This window comes from Anser cygnoides, chromosome 18 (assembly GCF_040182565.1).
Source record: "Anser cygnoides isolate HZ-2024a breed goose chromosome 18, Taihu_goose_T2T_genome, whole genome shotgun sequence".
Taxonomy (NCBI): domain Eukaryota; kingdom Metazoa; phylum Chordata; class Aves; order Anseriformes; family Anatidae; genus Anser; species Anser cygnoides.
Genome location: NC_089890.1, coordinates 9,040,263 through 9,056,400, shown reverse-complemented (window position 1 = coordinate 9,056,400; position 16,138 = coordinate 9,040,263). Strand labels below are relative to the sequence as shown.

The following is a 16,138-nucleotide window of genomic DNA, read 5'->3' as shown; positions in this document are numbered from 1 at the left end:
CATTTAATTAAAACAAACAAACCAGCAAAAAAAATACTGGAATTGTTTCTAACACTTCATGAGACAGCCTAGATGCAAATATCTAGACAAGTAAATACAAACCAGGTAGTAAATAGCCACTTTCTTGCAGATTCATATTAAAAATAACCATGAAGACATGAGCTTAAACAAGTAGTTTATTTAGCATACTTAATGAATCCTTGCACACAGTCATTTCCTTAGTCCTTTGATCTTTTTCAATAAATCTCTGTTCTTATGAAGGAAGTGCTCTAATTGCCCTGCTTTGTGAGGACCAGCTCAGGCAACTAGAATCAACCTTCTGAAAAACAAAATAAGATTAGACTGACTTTGGAAGAGATTCCTTCAATGTCTCAGAATCCTCTGGCTCATAATAAGGCTCCAAAATGGGTTTTAACTTGATTTCTTCTGGTAGTTTTTGTGTCTCTTCTCTCCTGCTCCCATCTCTTAAAAGCGGAACCAAAGTTTTCCAGTTTTTTCCTGAAACTAAAAAGGAAAGGAATGGTTATTTTTTTCTCCTCCATAGAAACAAAAGAAATACATGCAAGCAGTTTATATAGAAAACTGATGAAAGGAGGAAGAAAGGGCCTTGTGTTGTGTCCCCCCACCCCCACTGTTCCAAGAGTTTTTCATATTTCATCTGGCAAGCACAGCAGAGACTGTCTTAGGGTTAAACGCTCAGCTGGATTCCCCCAAGCTATAGGAAGTTTTATTTGTGGCCTCCGAAGTAGCTTGTTGGCTGTCTGTCTACCATCATACACTGTCCCAAGTCCTCAGAATTTGCACATATTATCCGCCTAATAAAAATTTAAAATCAGAATGATGAATCCATGAGACTTTTATTCCAGACAGTAAAATCACTATGTGAATAATGAACCTTTTTAGTCCTTTACATTTTGTGTTGACTGGAAAAAAAAAACAAAACATTAACTTATCTACTATCTTTAAGTGTATAAATTGACTGTCCTCTAACAATCAATCTGTACTGCTTTTGTCACTCGAATCTAGGTCCCTGTAACCCTCACCTCTGCCAGGCTTAATAGAGTAACTGGGATTTCTTTTGAGGTCTCCAGAGTATCCAGGATCTTCGTTGATTATGCCCAGATTAGTATTCCACGTGGACCAGTTCACTTCATCAACCCTGGGGAGAGAACAACAAAAACAATAACTATTCTAAGCATTAACAGACAACTCCAGGATTAGTTTGTATCACATATTGAGACGGTGCTAGTACACTGCTTGTCAGAGGTGTGCTCCAGAGGGAAAGTTCTGCTTCCCAGTACCCACTACCAGATACCTTCATGTTGTTTGTCTATAAAAGATTGTTCATTTGACATACAAGCAGGTTACCTAAAGCACCATCTGTAATCATCTTGGCCATCAGGCGTGACCCCCACCAAGACTTGCTTTCCAGACCGGAACGAGCGCCTCACACAGTTCAAGTAGCTGTTTTCAATATCCAAGATTGTGATGGCTCTCTAACAGGTAAAAGAAAGCAGACCACTGAGAAGCTGCTGTTTCAGTTATGCAAATCCTGAATTCTGCCTTTATAAAAAAACAAAAAACAATCACTTATCATTTTCATCATCTTAAAGAAGGCATTGCACCCATCTCTGAAATATCACCTCTGTTAATACGGGATTTAAACTGCTGAATTACTGCCCTGTGGTTGGTACTATGAAGTTCCCTTTTCTACCCCCAAACAAAAGCAGATATGCCTTTGTCTGAGATTCTGGAAAAAATGTTTTATTGTCCCTTGCATAATCTCTGTCTTCATACGCTGATCAGGATTTTCCTTCACAAAAGCCCAAATAATTCTATCTAATTACAGAAGTACTTTTCTTAAATTCCGAACATGTGTGCAACACTGGGAACATCTGCTCAGACAAAACATCAAATATACATGGAAAAGGAACCGATATACTTTTTGAGGGGGGAACTGTTTGGGGGAATCAGAAAGAAGCAGTGGCCTATTATGTAGAAACACGTCAACTTCTACAGATTCTCTCTTATGATTCCCCACACCCTCCTTCTTGGATAACCTCATAGAACCAATATACCTGGAGTTTCCAGATGCTCTTGCTCTCCTGTGCAATTTTGCTCACAGTTTCTCCCATCAGTGCGATAAGCATGTTGAGCAGAAGGATGTATGTAAGGATGACATAGAGAACCAAAAGGATGACAAACACAGACTTGAACCTGTAGTTCTCTGTAAACTCCAGGTCTCCCATCCCAATAGTGAACTTGAAAAGCTCCAAGCAGGTGTAATATAGACTATTATAGGATGTGCGGCTTCGTTTCGTATGGCAACATCGGGTATATTCAGAGGTATTTGCGTCCTGCCCCTCATTGTCATCTTCAATTAAAGTCACCACAGCTATTACAAAAGAAGAATGCTATATAAGATGAAAATATAATTTGAAATCTTAATTCTCCTGCAAGCAATGAAAATGAGCATAAAGGTATCAGATATGATACAGTATCTTCATGGCACCTTGTCCCCAGTGAAACCTCTCTATAAAATATTCCCTATTACTGACACCATTTCAGATGTGTTGTCTCAGTTTTATCTACATAGAACAGGCTGACTTTTTCCAGTCAGTTTTCCTAAGCAGTTTGAGATCCAAGTTACTACACATAATTGTTATTCTGAAGAGATTTTTGTAATAAGGTTGATTTTAATTTCTAATTGAAAATAAATATTCTAAGCCACTTGAAACATATAATTTTCTGAGATTCAAGATAAAAAATAACCTCAAGTATGATATTACCTGTGGAAAATCCCAAGAGGAATACTAGATAGACAAACATGAAGCGACATAAATCTCTAAGGATCATCTGTAATGCAGAAATAGAAAATTTATATATTGTAAAAACTCAAATATAAACTGAAACAAAAATTAGTAGAAAATATTCCTTCAGCTCAAGAAGACACTTGCTGTGAACTCGCTGCTCATGCATTAAACAGTTATTTATCCCACTGAGATAATCAATGTTAATAAGAAAACATTTTTCTGTCATTCAAGCAACAGTTTACACACATATGCAAGACATATGCATGACAAATAGTTTCATCTTCGTGAGTACAGACCACATTAAAACAATTGCCTCTTTCTTCTCCTCTTGGGCTAGCTGGCTACGTCATACATAGAGGTTTATTAGCCAGCTACTGCCTCTTAGCTAATTGCTCTGTTTGGTAAGATTTAAGCTATTCCTAAGGAAGCTTCCAGCTGGTAGAAAGCTGTGCCACTTCATACCACATGAGTCTGCACTATTCTCACAGTCTACTTAAATCTACATCTATCCAACTGCTATTTTGAAGTATAATAATGAAAATAGAATGCATCAAGACTGCTATAAAACACATGGATGAGGAGCAGGTGTTTTTTCTATGTGACTTAAAATGTGCATCTCTTTGCTCAGAAAATAAAGGCTGATTATAATAGACTGATACAGGCCTTCCCGTGGAAGGCAAACATGGAAACGTGGTGACTTCTCTCCTGGAAATGGGGCTGTTGGCAGCAGTTTCTTATCCGAGCTCTCTGCTGGCCTCACCACCCACTGACTGACCTTTGCAATCATGACAGAGTAAATGCCCATCTGCTGGAAGCCACGGGTGTAGTACAGCATGTTAGCCCAGCCCAGCGCCAAGGAGAAGACCATGGAAGCCACGTACAGTTCCTGGCCACAGAAGTACAGCACCACAGAGCTCAGGAGGAGCAAAGAGTGAACAAAGCTGAAAGACAAGCAAGGAATAGGAGGATATCTGCACATCTGGTGCATACACTGTATTGCAAGTCCACCTTGGAGATCTATTTCTAACTCTGCTGCAGGACACATTCACCGCACTTCTAAACACTTCATTTGCTTTACCTCCAAAGGAGGTTAGTGATACAGGTACACTTGTTCAACTGCTATTTTGTAAGGACCTATGAAATTATAGCAAAGTATCTTTAAAGGTCTAGAGAGAAAAACATACGAGGAGCAGCTGAAGTCACTTGGTTCTTTCAACCTTGAGGAGAACTAGGGGAGACCTCACGGTGGCCTACTGCTTCCTCACAAGTGGGAGTGGAGGGGAAGGCTCTGATCTCTGCTCTCTGGTGACCAGCAGTAGGACCTAAGGGAATAGCGTGAAGCTGCAACAGGGGAGATTCAGGCTGGATATTGTGAAAAGGTTCTTCATGTTTGGGCACTGGAACAGGCTCTCCAAGGAAGTGGTCACAGCACCAAGCCTGCTGGAGTTCAAGAAGCACTTGGATAACACTCTCAGACATATGGTCTGATTTTTGGGTGGTCCTATAGTGGAGCTAGGAGTTGGACTCTGTGATCCTTGTGGGTCCTTTCCAACTTGGGATATTCTGTAACTCTATACTTATCAGGATTGGTTTAAGCCAAGCACGCAGATCTCACACACTCGTGTTTCATGCTGGAATACAATCAGACACTGGCACTTACAAAAGAACCTCACTGTAGCTGTCAACTATCAGCGTCTTCAATGACGGGCGCCTCTGCACAAAATACTGTATCTGAAAGGGAAAAAAAATGGCATAGCGGGCTGGGGGACGGATAAAGACCAAGTCTGCATCCAAGAAAGGGAGTAAATATCCCATGGGAATGCATCAACTAAGTGCTGGTATCTATACCAGGGAGCTGGTACTCGTTCAACATCGCAAAAGAATAGCTCAAACAACACTTAAAAGATCCAGGAAGGACTCTTTTCGTAACACTAGATTTCCTTTACATCTAGGGCCTCTTTTGATGACACCAGCCTCTTAAGGTCAGTGGTCTGAGGACCTGTGATTCACTGGATACTATCCATTGGCTGCTAAGAGAAAGAAGACTGCCTTTAAGCTAAAACAGAATCTTTAATGTAGGCTTAGCTACTTGCAAAACCCATGCTTAAAGTTTGGCTAGGCTAATTACTCAGATGCCCATTGACTTCTTAAGGACTTCCTTTTTATACAATAGATAAAACTGTACCTCAGCCTGAGGGCTTGTTAGTAACCTAACCAGGCCAAGGAAAAAGCTTTGTAGCTCTCAGCTAAAATATGGATTATCTTGGCAACCAATTTTAATGAATGCAAAAGGCAGGCTTGGTTTTCACCTACACCTACCCAACCAGCAAAAAGGAAAAGTTTCAAATATCTTACCCCTCTGAAAAAAAAATAGAGTCCTCCCAGTACACTCAAGATCTCTCCAGTCACTCGAAAATATTCCCCAGTGCTGTGACCAAATGTGAAGGGAGGCTGTGGAAGACAGAAAACAGAGATGTTCAGGAGAACTGGAGATAGGAAAAACCTGTCCTTGCCAGCAGTTGAAAGCAACTTCTTTTCTGAGGGAACAGGTTCAGTTTCTGAATGTGCTGCACCAAGGGGCAAGGCTTGCCTGGAAAGCAAGCGGGGCCAAAATCTCCCTCCTAACTTCAGGAAACGCAGAAAACTGACCTTAGGAGCATACATTGAAATGGGAGGCTGATCTGGGATAACATGCACTGTGTGGTTCCCCTGATGTGTGACAGGAGTAACATACCTTTTCTTTCTTATCCACAGGTCTGTAGTAGGCAGCTGCAGTGAGAATGATGATATGCATGGTATAGACAAAGAAGTTGAAGTAAAATAAGTGTTTGACAAACCGGTCCCACTTGTCTTGCAGCAGCCTGTTGAGGGGTTCCACCAGCAGCATCTCATGACGATTCTGAATGAAAGGATAAAGAGAATCTTGACAGGACCAGTACGCACAGGGCTTTGAAAATAGCAAATGATACTCAACTTCAGCAAACGTTTTCTCTAATACCCTTAAACATAGGAAAGAAGATTGCTGTTTTACAGCAATGACACAAAGATACACTGTGTAGAACATGGAGCTCTTCCCCAGCAGCCCCCAGACTGCAAATAAAATGCCAAGGAGGTGCATACTCACCGGTGTTTCACTGCTGTAGGCAATAATCTCAAGCACTGAATTTTTCTCACATGTGTCTATACAGGACAGGTCATAAAGAGATGAGTGGACAGGCCCATAAGCCCATTCAGTGAACTTCCTAGACAAGTGCCTGCACTCAGGGTCTTTGATCTCTCGTCTGAGGATGTATGCGAAAATCTAATTGCAAAAGAACAATACAAACAACATTTCAAACAACATTTCAGTGCTAATGGGCTTTTAGTTCCTCAGTATCTCTGTAAGAGAGGATTGCTTTAATTTAGATTAACACAATTTAACTATGCCGAAGTCAATCTGCTGGAGCACTGCAGAGATCAAAGTCTGAAGTAAACAATATTTACTCACTGTATGCTAGTGGATGAAAAATATAAATGTGGAAGGAAGCCCATTTCTTTGCTTTCTACCACTTACAACTTGCCATTATCTGTTTCAACCCACAAGAAAAATACAGAGATGTACATTACACATCTCTGAGCGTACAGTCACACTCCATGGGGACTTTTGGTCAGTCAAAAGTACAAGACTTCTAGTTCAGGTAATAGCAGAAGCCCACTTTCTGTTTCCACCTGGGCTGTCTTGTATACTGCTAGCATGTACATAATGCCAGCTAGGTAGGTGTGCATGTGCACACACACACACACCCCTCACAGGCTTTAAGTACTATGCGGTTTTGCATGTTAAACTGCAGCATTAACTCCTCTTAACTGAAAAGCCCCAGCAATAAACAGTGATAAAACCTGTCCTGCATAAATGTTTTGCATGTACTCTGTATAATTTGATGCAGTGATGGGACAGCTGGACACATTTGCTCACCTACCCCTATCTTCCCTGTTTTAGCTGCCAGAGTTAATGGAGTCAGCCCTTTCTTGTTGGTGAGTTCTTCTAGCTTCAGGATTGGATTAATTTTGGCACCAAGGATCAATATGTTGTTATACATCTTGGTAACAAACTTGGTATTATCCTTAGTATTGTCTGCAATCTCCACCAAGGTATGCAGGACCATATTGCCCATGGAGTCCTCAGCGGCAATGTTGGCAGCCTGGTACGGGTTCTCCAGGAGGAATTTCACAATGCAGAGCTGGTTGGTACAGGCAGCCAGGGATAAAGGCAGCTCTCCTATGGATAAGCAATGAGAATGAGTGGTCAGAAACCCCACCGCATGTGCAAGCCTTGCTACACATCCAAAAACAGAAAGGAGACCATGTTGTTTTCAACTTTCACCATGAGGAAAAGAGGTGAATTTCTCTATCTAAAATAGCATCAATTCTTCTGATAGCTGTTTGAATCACATTTTCTTTGGTTTAACTGCACTACAGAAACATGGCTGCCTAGAAAAGCACCAAAACAAAGACCCGTGGAAGGTTACAACCTTTCAAAGGATATAGTGCCCAGAAAACAAAAGGATGCATACACCAAGCTGACACTGAATACCATCAACTACCAACTGTGTTTCTTTATAATCTCAGCCTTTGGGAGTAAGTGTCTTGACTAAGCAGTGGATTAAACCATTTATGACTTCTGAGCCTCCAGTCTCACATGAACAGGATTATTTAACAGTTTGCACTTGGGATAATTCTAGGATAACTCAATCAATAAAGCCCATGCTATGCTCACTCTTACCGAAATAAAACCCAGGTTTCCCTTTGATTTTCCTGAAGAACTCCCCACAGGCTCTTGCATGAACATCTGCTCCATTCTGGACCAAGAGCTTCACCAGGTACATGTTCCTTCTCTCAATGGCAATGTGGAGTGCAGTCTGGCCTACAGAGACACTCATCAGAGAGAAATCTTAAGCATTTAATACAGACTGAGAGCTTTCAGGCACCACAATTCATTCAGCTCCATGTAAGATGGTAGAATCGAGAGCTCTTTAGACTGAAAAACTCTAGAATTAAACAAAAAAGATGGCACAGACAGCAAATGCAAGTCCCCTAACTTGCTGTTAAATGACTGTCACAAAGAGCAGAATACTGCACCTGTCTAACAAAAGACTGCCCTAGCATGAATGCACTGATTGTTGATCACACACTGGAACTTTCGATGCTGCATCCTCAGGCATAAGACCTCATGCAAAAGACTGTTTGAGAGCCCTGCCTTACCCTATGTTCAGTCTTATCAGCAACAGTATTCACAGTATTCACTGCTCTCTTACCCTTGTAGTAGTTGTCGGTATACTCTGCATTAACAAACTCTTTCAGAGTTCCAGTTTTCTTTGCAATATCCAGCAGCAAGGGAATGGTATCATTTTTCCCATCATGTAGATTCAGCATGGCTTTAAGTAAGCAGGTTTTCCCAGTTTCTGGTTCTGTAACAAACAAGATTATAGCTACATAGAAGCGACTAGAAACCCACCATCTACTTCCAGACATATAGCAATTAATGAGATTGTTATGAAAACATGAGAAAAACCATTCAGAATTTCACAAACTTCAACTTTTCTGATTCCTCTTATAACTTTACAATCAATGGGCTGCTCAATCAGTAGGGATATACAGGCTATTAGAGGACCTTGTGCAGCTACTTCACACTTAATAGCGATGTTGTTTTGTGTGTTGTTTTTTTTGTCCATCTGCCTTCTTCCTCCCCCCCCCCATCTACTACTGGAAGAAGACAAGGGCATCTTAAAGTATGTGACCCTAGGTGTTACCTTTGAATTCATCATCTGTGAGATGCTTCAAGGTCCTATTAAGATAGAGTAGCAGATCATCCAGGTCCCTTGTGTTGCCTTGGGCTACAGCATCAAAGATCCTTCTGCGGTCATAAAATTTGAAAGCTTTTTCAGAGCAGCCTGTGATGGAATCTGTAGATAGGAGCCTAACAAGGGAAAATTTCAGTTTAAGTCAGATATTTAGCAGTCTTTTTATGAACTACCAGAAAACTATTTTCCTTTTGCTTGTATGAAATAGCAACCACTGCTGATTAGTACAGATGGGTCTGCAAAATGTACAAAATAATGTCTGCAAGCAATCGTCCTGACAAAATGTTTACTGCCGAAAAGCTGAAAACAAGACTTAAAAGATGCACTGAAGTATGACAGTCTAACTGCAGGCCTGGGTGCCAGTCAATCCTATGTTATTCTGAGTGATGTCCATTTACTGAGCAGCTTTGAGCATGTGAACTAAGGCTAATCACTAACTTTGGGCAAGACATCCATGGACTAAATTTTCAGACATGCCAAGAGACAACAGCTATTATCAGTTTCAGATAAAACACTCCTTTCTTTGGGAACTAAAAATAGTGAAACTGAGAAAACAGGCATGCAAATGCAGAGTGAATACATACTGCTCTAAGAAGCACAGACTACAACTGTCATAATACGTCCAGTACAAACCACACCTTACAACACAAACTTACTTGTGAAGTCTCCCTCTCTCCAAATTGCTGTGAAATTTGATGACAGAAGGTGCCATCAGGTGATCCATCTGGTAGAAGGAATCCATGGGAGCCATGTCCTTGTCACTATCCCCCATAACAAACCGTCCACGTCTTGCAAAGATGTTGCTTTTAGGTGGCTGCACCTTGGTGTTGAGCGTACCCTGGAGGCTGTCAGGTGTTTCCAGTGCAGAGTCCTCACCATCTGTGTGTTCATCTGTCACTTCAGATTCCTCCAGGTCGGAACTGCCAAATTTCTTCATCTTCCCAAGAATGGAAGACATGATGAACAGGCAGTCTGTGAGGAACCACAGAAACACCTCAAGTAAGCACTTCAGAGCACCATCTATTTTCTGTTTTGTGCCACAATATAGTCTCAGGATTATATCAGGCTTTTAAGAAAAGCTTGATATCATGGTGCCATAACCTCATTTTAACGATCATGAGCAGAGGGCTTACTGCATACAGGAAACTTATCACTTAATGGCTTTACCAGAGTTACAACAGTGCTGGACGAAAGTTGGGGCATGTGATTTTTGTGAGATTAGTGTCACCTCAGACATGAGACTAGAAAACAGAGAGGAAAAGGTTACCACAGATAAGAGATTACTGTAAGACCACAGGTCTGATCACGTGTGATTTACAACCACAAATAATTTGACACAAGTTAACAAACAGGCCATACTGAAGGTATGAGCAGGGATTTTTTTTTTCTGCTTTCTTATCAAACTGTTTTGAACAGTCCAAATGTTTGCATTCATATCACTGAATGCAAAGCATTCTGTAACTCCAGCAATGGAGGCAGGAATACTTCATACTGGAACTGCTACATAGCTGACTTTTAGAAGGAGCTGAACAGCTTTAGAAACACATTCCGAAATTCTAAAATGCTTCAGAATCTTATGGCTCTGGACACTGGAGCGTTACAAAATCTTCAAAAAGCCTTCAATTATAAACCAATTACAGTGGTCCATAATCATCTCTGTACAATCAGTTTGAAATCAACGTCATAAATAAGCGTTGAGGTTTTTTCTCTTCGCAAAAATTTTCTGAGGGATTATCTGCAAACCTACATTGTACATTAAAGCTAGATTTTCAGTTCTCTGGGACTAGTTAATATTGACATAAAGGATCACTTACATTTTCATGTGCATGTAGGATGAGAAAAAGACTTTTCTTATGCATTTGCACTTTCTGTAATTTTGTATAACACACATGTAAAGAAAACATCAATTTGCAAACTTGCACATTTACGGTAACTGAAAGCAAAATAGCATAGTATAGATGAAATACTAAAGGCTGCAGTTTAACTTGCTGTGTCCTCTGTGCTCACCATTCAAGTTTTTTGCGTACAACCACTCTGAAAGAATAACATAATACCTTACAAACTTAATTGTTCTATAATAAAGAAGTAATCTAAAGAAAAATACTCTCATTTGGAATATGATACTAAAAATATGGAAGAACAATTACTTTAGGGAAAAGTTACAAAAACAACTTTTATAAAGAAATGGCAAAAATACACTGGGAATACAGCCATGTTTGATTTTCATTTTTGGTCTCATTTAAATCAACGTGGATTGAGCCAAAAATGTCAGGGAGATGGCTATGCAGAATGGAATAATGTATTTTCTACAGATTAAGTACAATATTAGAATCAGCAGAATGGATTTAATCCTGTCCTCCTGACAATCTACTCAAACCTGTTTCAGTTATAATTATTATTATTCAATTTATTTCTAATGTCCATTGGTAGCATCTTTGATAATGAGGACAAAACTGCATTTCCTTGTACGTATGAATTTGCACACAAAATAATCTTTAAATTCTATGAAAACATTCTTAAAATAAATTAAAAAACAATAATAAAATAAAAAAAATATTATCTATCCTGGAAAAACACATAAACCTAACTAACTCTCGGAATCCTATGTACATCAAAGCTTGATTCAATAAATGAGGAAATATTTTTTTAAGAAGGTATAACTGAATCACAACTTATAATAAATACTTAAGAGTTTACAAAGAACTAGCAAGCATGCTATTCAAATATACATACAGAACTTACAAATACTGTAAAAAAATCCTGTCTTCCACAAAATAGTCCAGTCTCAGTAAACAATCTCTGTTCTACAGGAATTTGGTGCCAGAGATTCTTCCTCCTAGGTGCCTGGGCTGCAAAGACCTCAGAGCTTGCTTCTCCACTTCATCTGGAAAATTGTTCTACGTGCTGCTGATTCTTTAGAATCAAGGGAAATTCACTAGAAGAACAGAAAATAGAGTAATAAAGTCATTAAGAACAATTCTGGAACAAGAAGCATCAGTAGCTTCTATTCCCAGGAGCTTAGCAAAGCTCTTTACAAGAATCACAGCAAGTTGTTGTTGTCCCCACCACCACCATCACACTAATTGCATTTAGTAATGGATCCTCCTCTACAGATTTCCTCTTTGTAAATACACTCAAGCTTTAAAAAAAAAAAAAAAAGCAATTGTTTCTGTGGGTCACAGTTTCATTTCACTTGACAAAACTTTGTAAAATATGCCACAGCCCTTCTCTGCGATCATTCATCTTTCTGGACACTCTTGGGTGGCTGCTGTAAAGCCCCATGAAGTACTTTAAAGACAAGCTGATTCTGAACAGAGTAGAAGGAGAACCCAACGACAATAGTCTTACGGACATTTTATCTTTCCACATTCCTACTATGCTTTATTTAAATAATATATATGTAACAGAAAGCTTTTAAATATTAATATCATTAGGAAAAAAAGTCTTATCTAATCCATAACTGATCTAACACAATTAAAATGAAGACCTGTGTTAAATGTATCATTTATGTGGTATCTTTCTGCCAAAGACTAGGCTAGAGAGAGAGATTTCCACAAAGTTAAGCCAGTAGGCTATAGCTGTTAGGCTAGAAGAAACCACCAGACCTCTAGCTCCTGAGGTCTGGAGTTAGATATGAAATTAATCAATGAGATTATCTGGTTTATGTTTTGCAAAAGGTAACTATAGGATCATAAGAGATCTTTCTAGTCTTGCCATCTATCTATATATAAAAGAATAATATATTTGCCTATTTAATAGCAAACTAATTATACCACTTAAAACACCTTATGGCATTATACTCAAAGGAAATAAAATGCCTGTTTATTAATGCATAAGTATGGATTACCAATAAGCCAGGTCCTTGGCTGACCCTCCTGGAACTTTGCTGTGCAGAGAATCTGCTTCAACATTACCATTAACTCCTTCACCACTTCCAAGGCACAGCTCAGTAACAAAACCATAAAGCTCAGAGGAGGGTCTCCCGTATTCAGTTTCTAGCTTCTTCCTTGCTGCTCTTGCTGAATGCTCCTTTTTTCTCTTCTCCTGTTCCTGGCATCAGCTCCTCTCAGTCTTCCCATGCTCTCGTGTACACAGTTTGGAAGCTTGCTCTCAATTTCTGAGCTTTGATGTCTCTTTCATCAGCCTCCTTGATTTCTGTTTCTTGTGAAGATGTTACTTCCTTCTTACCAGCAGCAACTCCATTACTTTTTGCCACAGTCGTTGGAGATATCATATTCTGCTTCAGCAGGGACCTCGTTTATAGGTGTGAGCTTGTAAGAATGTGTGAATGCTTATCAAAACACACCAATAGCAAACAAGAAGGAAATTTATTCCTTTTCTTGGGCCGGCATCCCATAGCTTTCCATGGCACATAGATTTCACACAACTTCTGTGCTCAAGAGTGTTTAACAACTAAAAACCCTCTCCATTGCTGCAAATGGAAAAGCACCAGCAAGGAAGCATGCTAGAGATCTTTAAGATGCATCCAAGACTACTCTGCAGGTCAGATATAGTCTTGCCTTTGCTAAGAGAACCTAAAACCAGGCCACAATTTTACCAGTTTCTGGTAAATACCCTGTGAATGCATTTTCTGCTATGATATAAGCCTTGCCTACCAGGTATTGCAAGTCATTTTACTGGCCTAGTCATTCCTTTGACCTTAGTCCACTCCAACAGACCTGAGTAGTCACAGAAATAACATTCTATGGTTTATTTTGTTTTGTCGACATGCAAGCCAAGGCTGTATTCCATTTTTATGGAGACAACATGCAATGCATGAGAACTGGCATTCATTTTGTGAAGAGCCACCAAGATCCTCAAACAAAACTGGTATCTTGGTCTGTTGCCTGTGTGTATGTATACTGTGAGAAACCATAAAGACAAGAATTCTCTAATGAAAGCATCAGACTAAGTTACAAAAGCTGCCCATTTCTCCTAGCCCTCCTAAACGTACTTCCTACCAGGAAAATGAGCCTCGCATGAAGTATCATTTTATGCAGAAAGTTAATGGATTTTTCCTTGTCACTCAGTCAAATTTAATGTGATAATTATGTCTCATTTCACAAATGGGAATGACAGAGCAAGGAAATGGAAGACCCTGTGTATGCCCAGGAGCAGAAACAGACATTAAATACAAGATGTGTTTTCCATTGTAATGAGTAAGATGACACACTGAATACAACTCCAGAAAAAGTGAGGAAGTGAAAGGAAACACTGTACAGCCAATACAAAAAAAAAAAGGACAATGCATCTCAGGCCACTCTAAACAATAACTTTATTTTCTGTGGAACATCACCATGGCAGCCCCCACAGCAGCATCGACATCCTTCCCATAAACCACAGGGAACGGAAAAATCCTTTCCACTTCCTGCCTCAGCACCTCATTCCTGGCGAGGGCACTCCCACTCCCCAGAATTCTGCTCACTCCTGTCTCCATCAGATGTTGCACTGGTAACATGGAACAGAGGTTTTGAACGATGCCGCGGCACAGAGCTCTGGTTACATGACCCAAGGAGAGCTCAGAGACAGCAATACTGGTCACTGAAGCCAACTGCTCAGGAACATGTCTCTCTCCAAATATGGTTGGGTGGATTGAGAGTTTGCTGTCATCTTGGGCCAAAGCTGCTTTGATTATCTTTGCGTAGATGGCAGACTCCTGAACCTGAAGTCCTGCAGATGGGAAATACCATGTTACTCAGCTGAAGAGATCTAGTATATCTTACATGTGGAGACTTAAAATAGGCACTGATCCACTTGTTCAGCAAAATACTGAATACATTTTTTCCCTGTATCAAAGGTAATTGTTTTTCCAGGATTACAAGCCCCAGTTCTCCCATCCAACTGTATCTAATATCTGTAATACTAGAAATCTTTTTCTGATCAGAACCAACATCTCTAAAGGTACTAATGACAGACTTTGTATGCAATCCAGCTACCGAAGCTGAACGCAGAGTTCACTTCAAGAACTCATCGAAAGAATGATTTCAGAACTTATTTCTGCACTGCAAAACACAGGAGATTTTATATATATGTGCGTGTGTAAAACACTCAAATTTAATGTGATAATTACTTCTCATTTCACAAATGGGAATGACAGAGCACGGAAATGGAGGACCCTATGTATACCCAGGAGCAGAAATAGACATTAAATACAAGCTGTTTTTTTCCTTTGTAATGAGTAAGATGACATATCAAATACAACTCCAGAAAAAGTGAGGAAGTTATATAATAACAAAAACAAACAAACCACCATGAGTGCAAAGTCCATGTTTAAAGCACTTAGAAGACACTACGTGAGTTTTAGCCTTAAAATCCATTAGACTGCGGCAAAATATGCAGTAAAAGGCAACTGATACAATCAAGGGACTCTTTCTGATTGCAGTCATAGGAAATCAGTGGCTGTCCTCAAATTTGCTGACCCTTCCTTTTAAAAACAACTTGCAAAAGTATTCTTGTGTTCTTAAAACAAAAGAAAACCCAAAACCTAGAAGCAAAGTGAATGTGGAGTCCAAGGATGACTGTCCCAGCATGTTCATTAGCTTCAGAAGGAAATTCTAGACATCTGGGAAATATGACCCAAGAGTTATATCCTCATTCCTTCTATGGCATGAAGAAACAGCTCTATACTTGTTCCTTTGTCTGAGCTTCCCTTCACCTTGTTGATCAACCTCAATTTTAAGCCTTAACAATCCTTAACGAGCTTACCCAGCTCTTCCATCCACCGTGACACCATGTCCACAAATGTTGCTAGCACATTGCCTCCATTAAGTGATGCTGCCACTGCCAAGTAGTCACCGTTGAAGTAGGGAAAGTAAGTAACAGCCGATGAAGGATCTGGTGTCTCTGGAGGCTGGAAACCAGGGGGCATTGAGATGGTCAGCTGAGCAGAGGTACTGATATTAAGAACTAGAAAACAATAGAAAAAAAAGAATCAGCATTTTACTAGGCTACCCTGAAGGCAGACAATGAGAAAACAAAGTAAGATACCAAAATGATCATACCTGCATCAGTCCTTTCAGTCAGACAGGAATAAACAGAGCACTGGAAATCTCCCAGAGCAATTCCTACTTCTGTTCCCTTGGGTATTCCATGCCATGCACAGATTGTCCTCCCCGCAATACTGCCAGGGTCTCCCACCTCTGGAAGCAAGTGAAGAGGAAAGCCGGACTTTTTCAATCTACAATCAGAACAATATTGTTGCAGGAAAGTAGTACAGGAACATGCAGCAGGGCTACAAGGACCTCTCTGAAGTCGCAGACGAAGCTGGCCATACATTTGCGGCTGCTGGATTTATGGATGCTTTCGCTTCTCTAGAAAGTTTTGTCTTGGGCAGCATTCCAGTTCAATGCGCGTGGTGCACTAGAATATTCTGGAAGAATAAACTGCTTTTCGTGGTATGCAATCTGATTACCTGGGATTATACAGGAGTACAGGTTCACCAAGTTTAACCTACTGATGTCACATGGACAAGCAGTTCCAAGGTTA

The 16,138-nt window shown here is 40.0% G+C and overlaps 2 protein-coding genes across 7 annotated transcripts in view; both read right to left on the bottom strand.

Moving 5' to 3' along the window:
• Nucleotides 1–326: 326 nt before the first annotated feature.
• Nucleotides 327–16,138, bottom strand: part of TRPV1 (transient receptor potential cation channel subfamily V member 1) — a 16,724-nt gene continuing 912 nt past the window's right edge. For 3 of the 4 annotated variants that reach the window (XM_048074249.2, XM_048074250.2, XM_013196473.3), the window contains 16 exons: nucleotides 11,396–11,588; nucleotides 9,310–9,625; nucleotides 8,603–8,769; nucleotides 8,108–8,260; nucleotides 7,576–7,716; nucleotides 6,773–7,071; nucleotides 5,938–6,114; nucleotides 5,548–5,712; nucleotides 5,169–5,264; nucleotides 4,474–4,544; nucleotides 3,589–3,754; nucleotides 2,790–2,856; nucleotides 2,079–2,395; nucleotides 1,369–1,496; nucleotides 1,044–1,159; nucleotides 327–504 (listed from right to left, as the gene is read on the bottom strand). In XM_048074249.2, the coding sequence (XP_047930206.1) occupies nucleotides 338–504; nucleotides 1,044–1,159; nucleotides 1,369–1,496; nucleotides 2,079–2,395; nucleotides 2,790–2,856; nucleotides 3,589–3,754; nucleotides 4,474–4,544; nucleotides 5,169–5,264; nucleotides 5,548–5,712; nucleotides 5,938–6,114; nucleotides 6,773–7,071; nucleotides 7,576–7,716; nucleotides 8,108–8,260; nucleotides 8,603–8,769; nucleotides 9,310–9,611 (2,532 nt within the window). In that variant the 5' untranslated portion in view covers nucleotides 9,612–9,625; nucleotides 11,396–11,588 and the 3' untranslated portion in view covers nucleotides 327–337. Of the gene's footprint in view, nucleotides 505–1,043; nucleotides 1,160–1,368; nucleotides 1,497–2,078; nucleotides 2,396–2,789; nucleotides 2,857–3,588; nucleotides 3,755–4,473; nucleotides 4,545–5,168; nucleotides 5,265–5,547; nucleotides 5,713–5,937; nucleotides 6,115–6,772; nucleotides 7,072–7,575; nucleotides 7,717–8,107; nucleotides 8,261–8,602; nucleotides 8,770–9,309; nucleotides 11,370–11,395; nucleotides 11,589–16,138 lie in introns of those variants that run through there. The other variant, XM_066979748.1, reaches the window with a different exon arrangement.
• SHPK (sedoheptulokinase) overlaps nucleotides 13,906–16,138 on the bottom strand; it is a 10,754-nt gene continuing 8,521 nt past the window's right edge. For all 3 annotated transcript variants that reach the window (XM_066979756.1, XM_013196482.3, XM_048074263.2), the window contains 3 exons: nucleotides 15,655–15,830; nucleotides 15,359–15,559; nucleotides 13,906–14,323 (listed from right to left, as the gene is read on the bottom strand). In XM_066979756.1, the coding sequence (XP_066835857.1) occupies nucleotides 13,929–14,323; nucleotides 15,359–15,559; nucleotides 15,655–15,830 (772 nt within the window). In that variant the 3' untranslated portion in view covers nucleotides 13,906–13,928. The remainder of the gene's footprint in view (nucleotides 14,324–15,358; nucleotides 15,560–15,654; nucleotides 15,831–16,138) is intronic.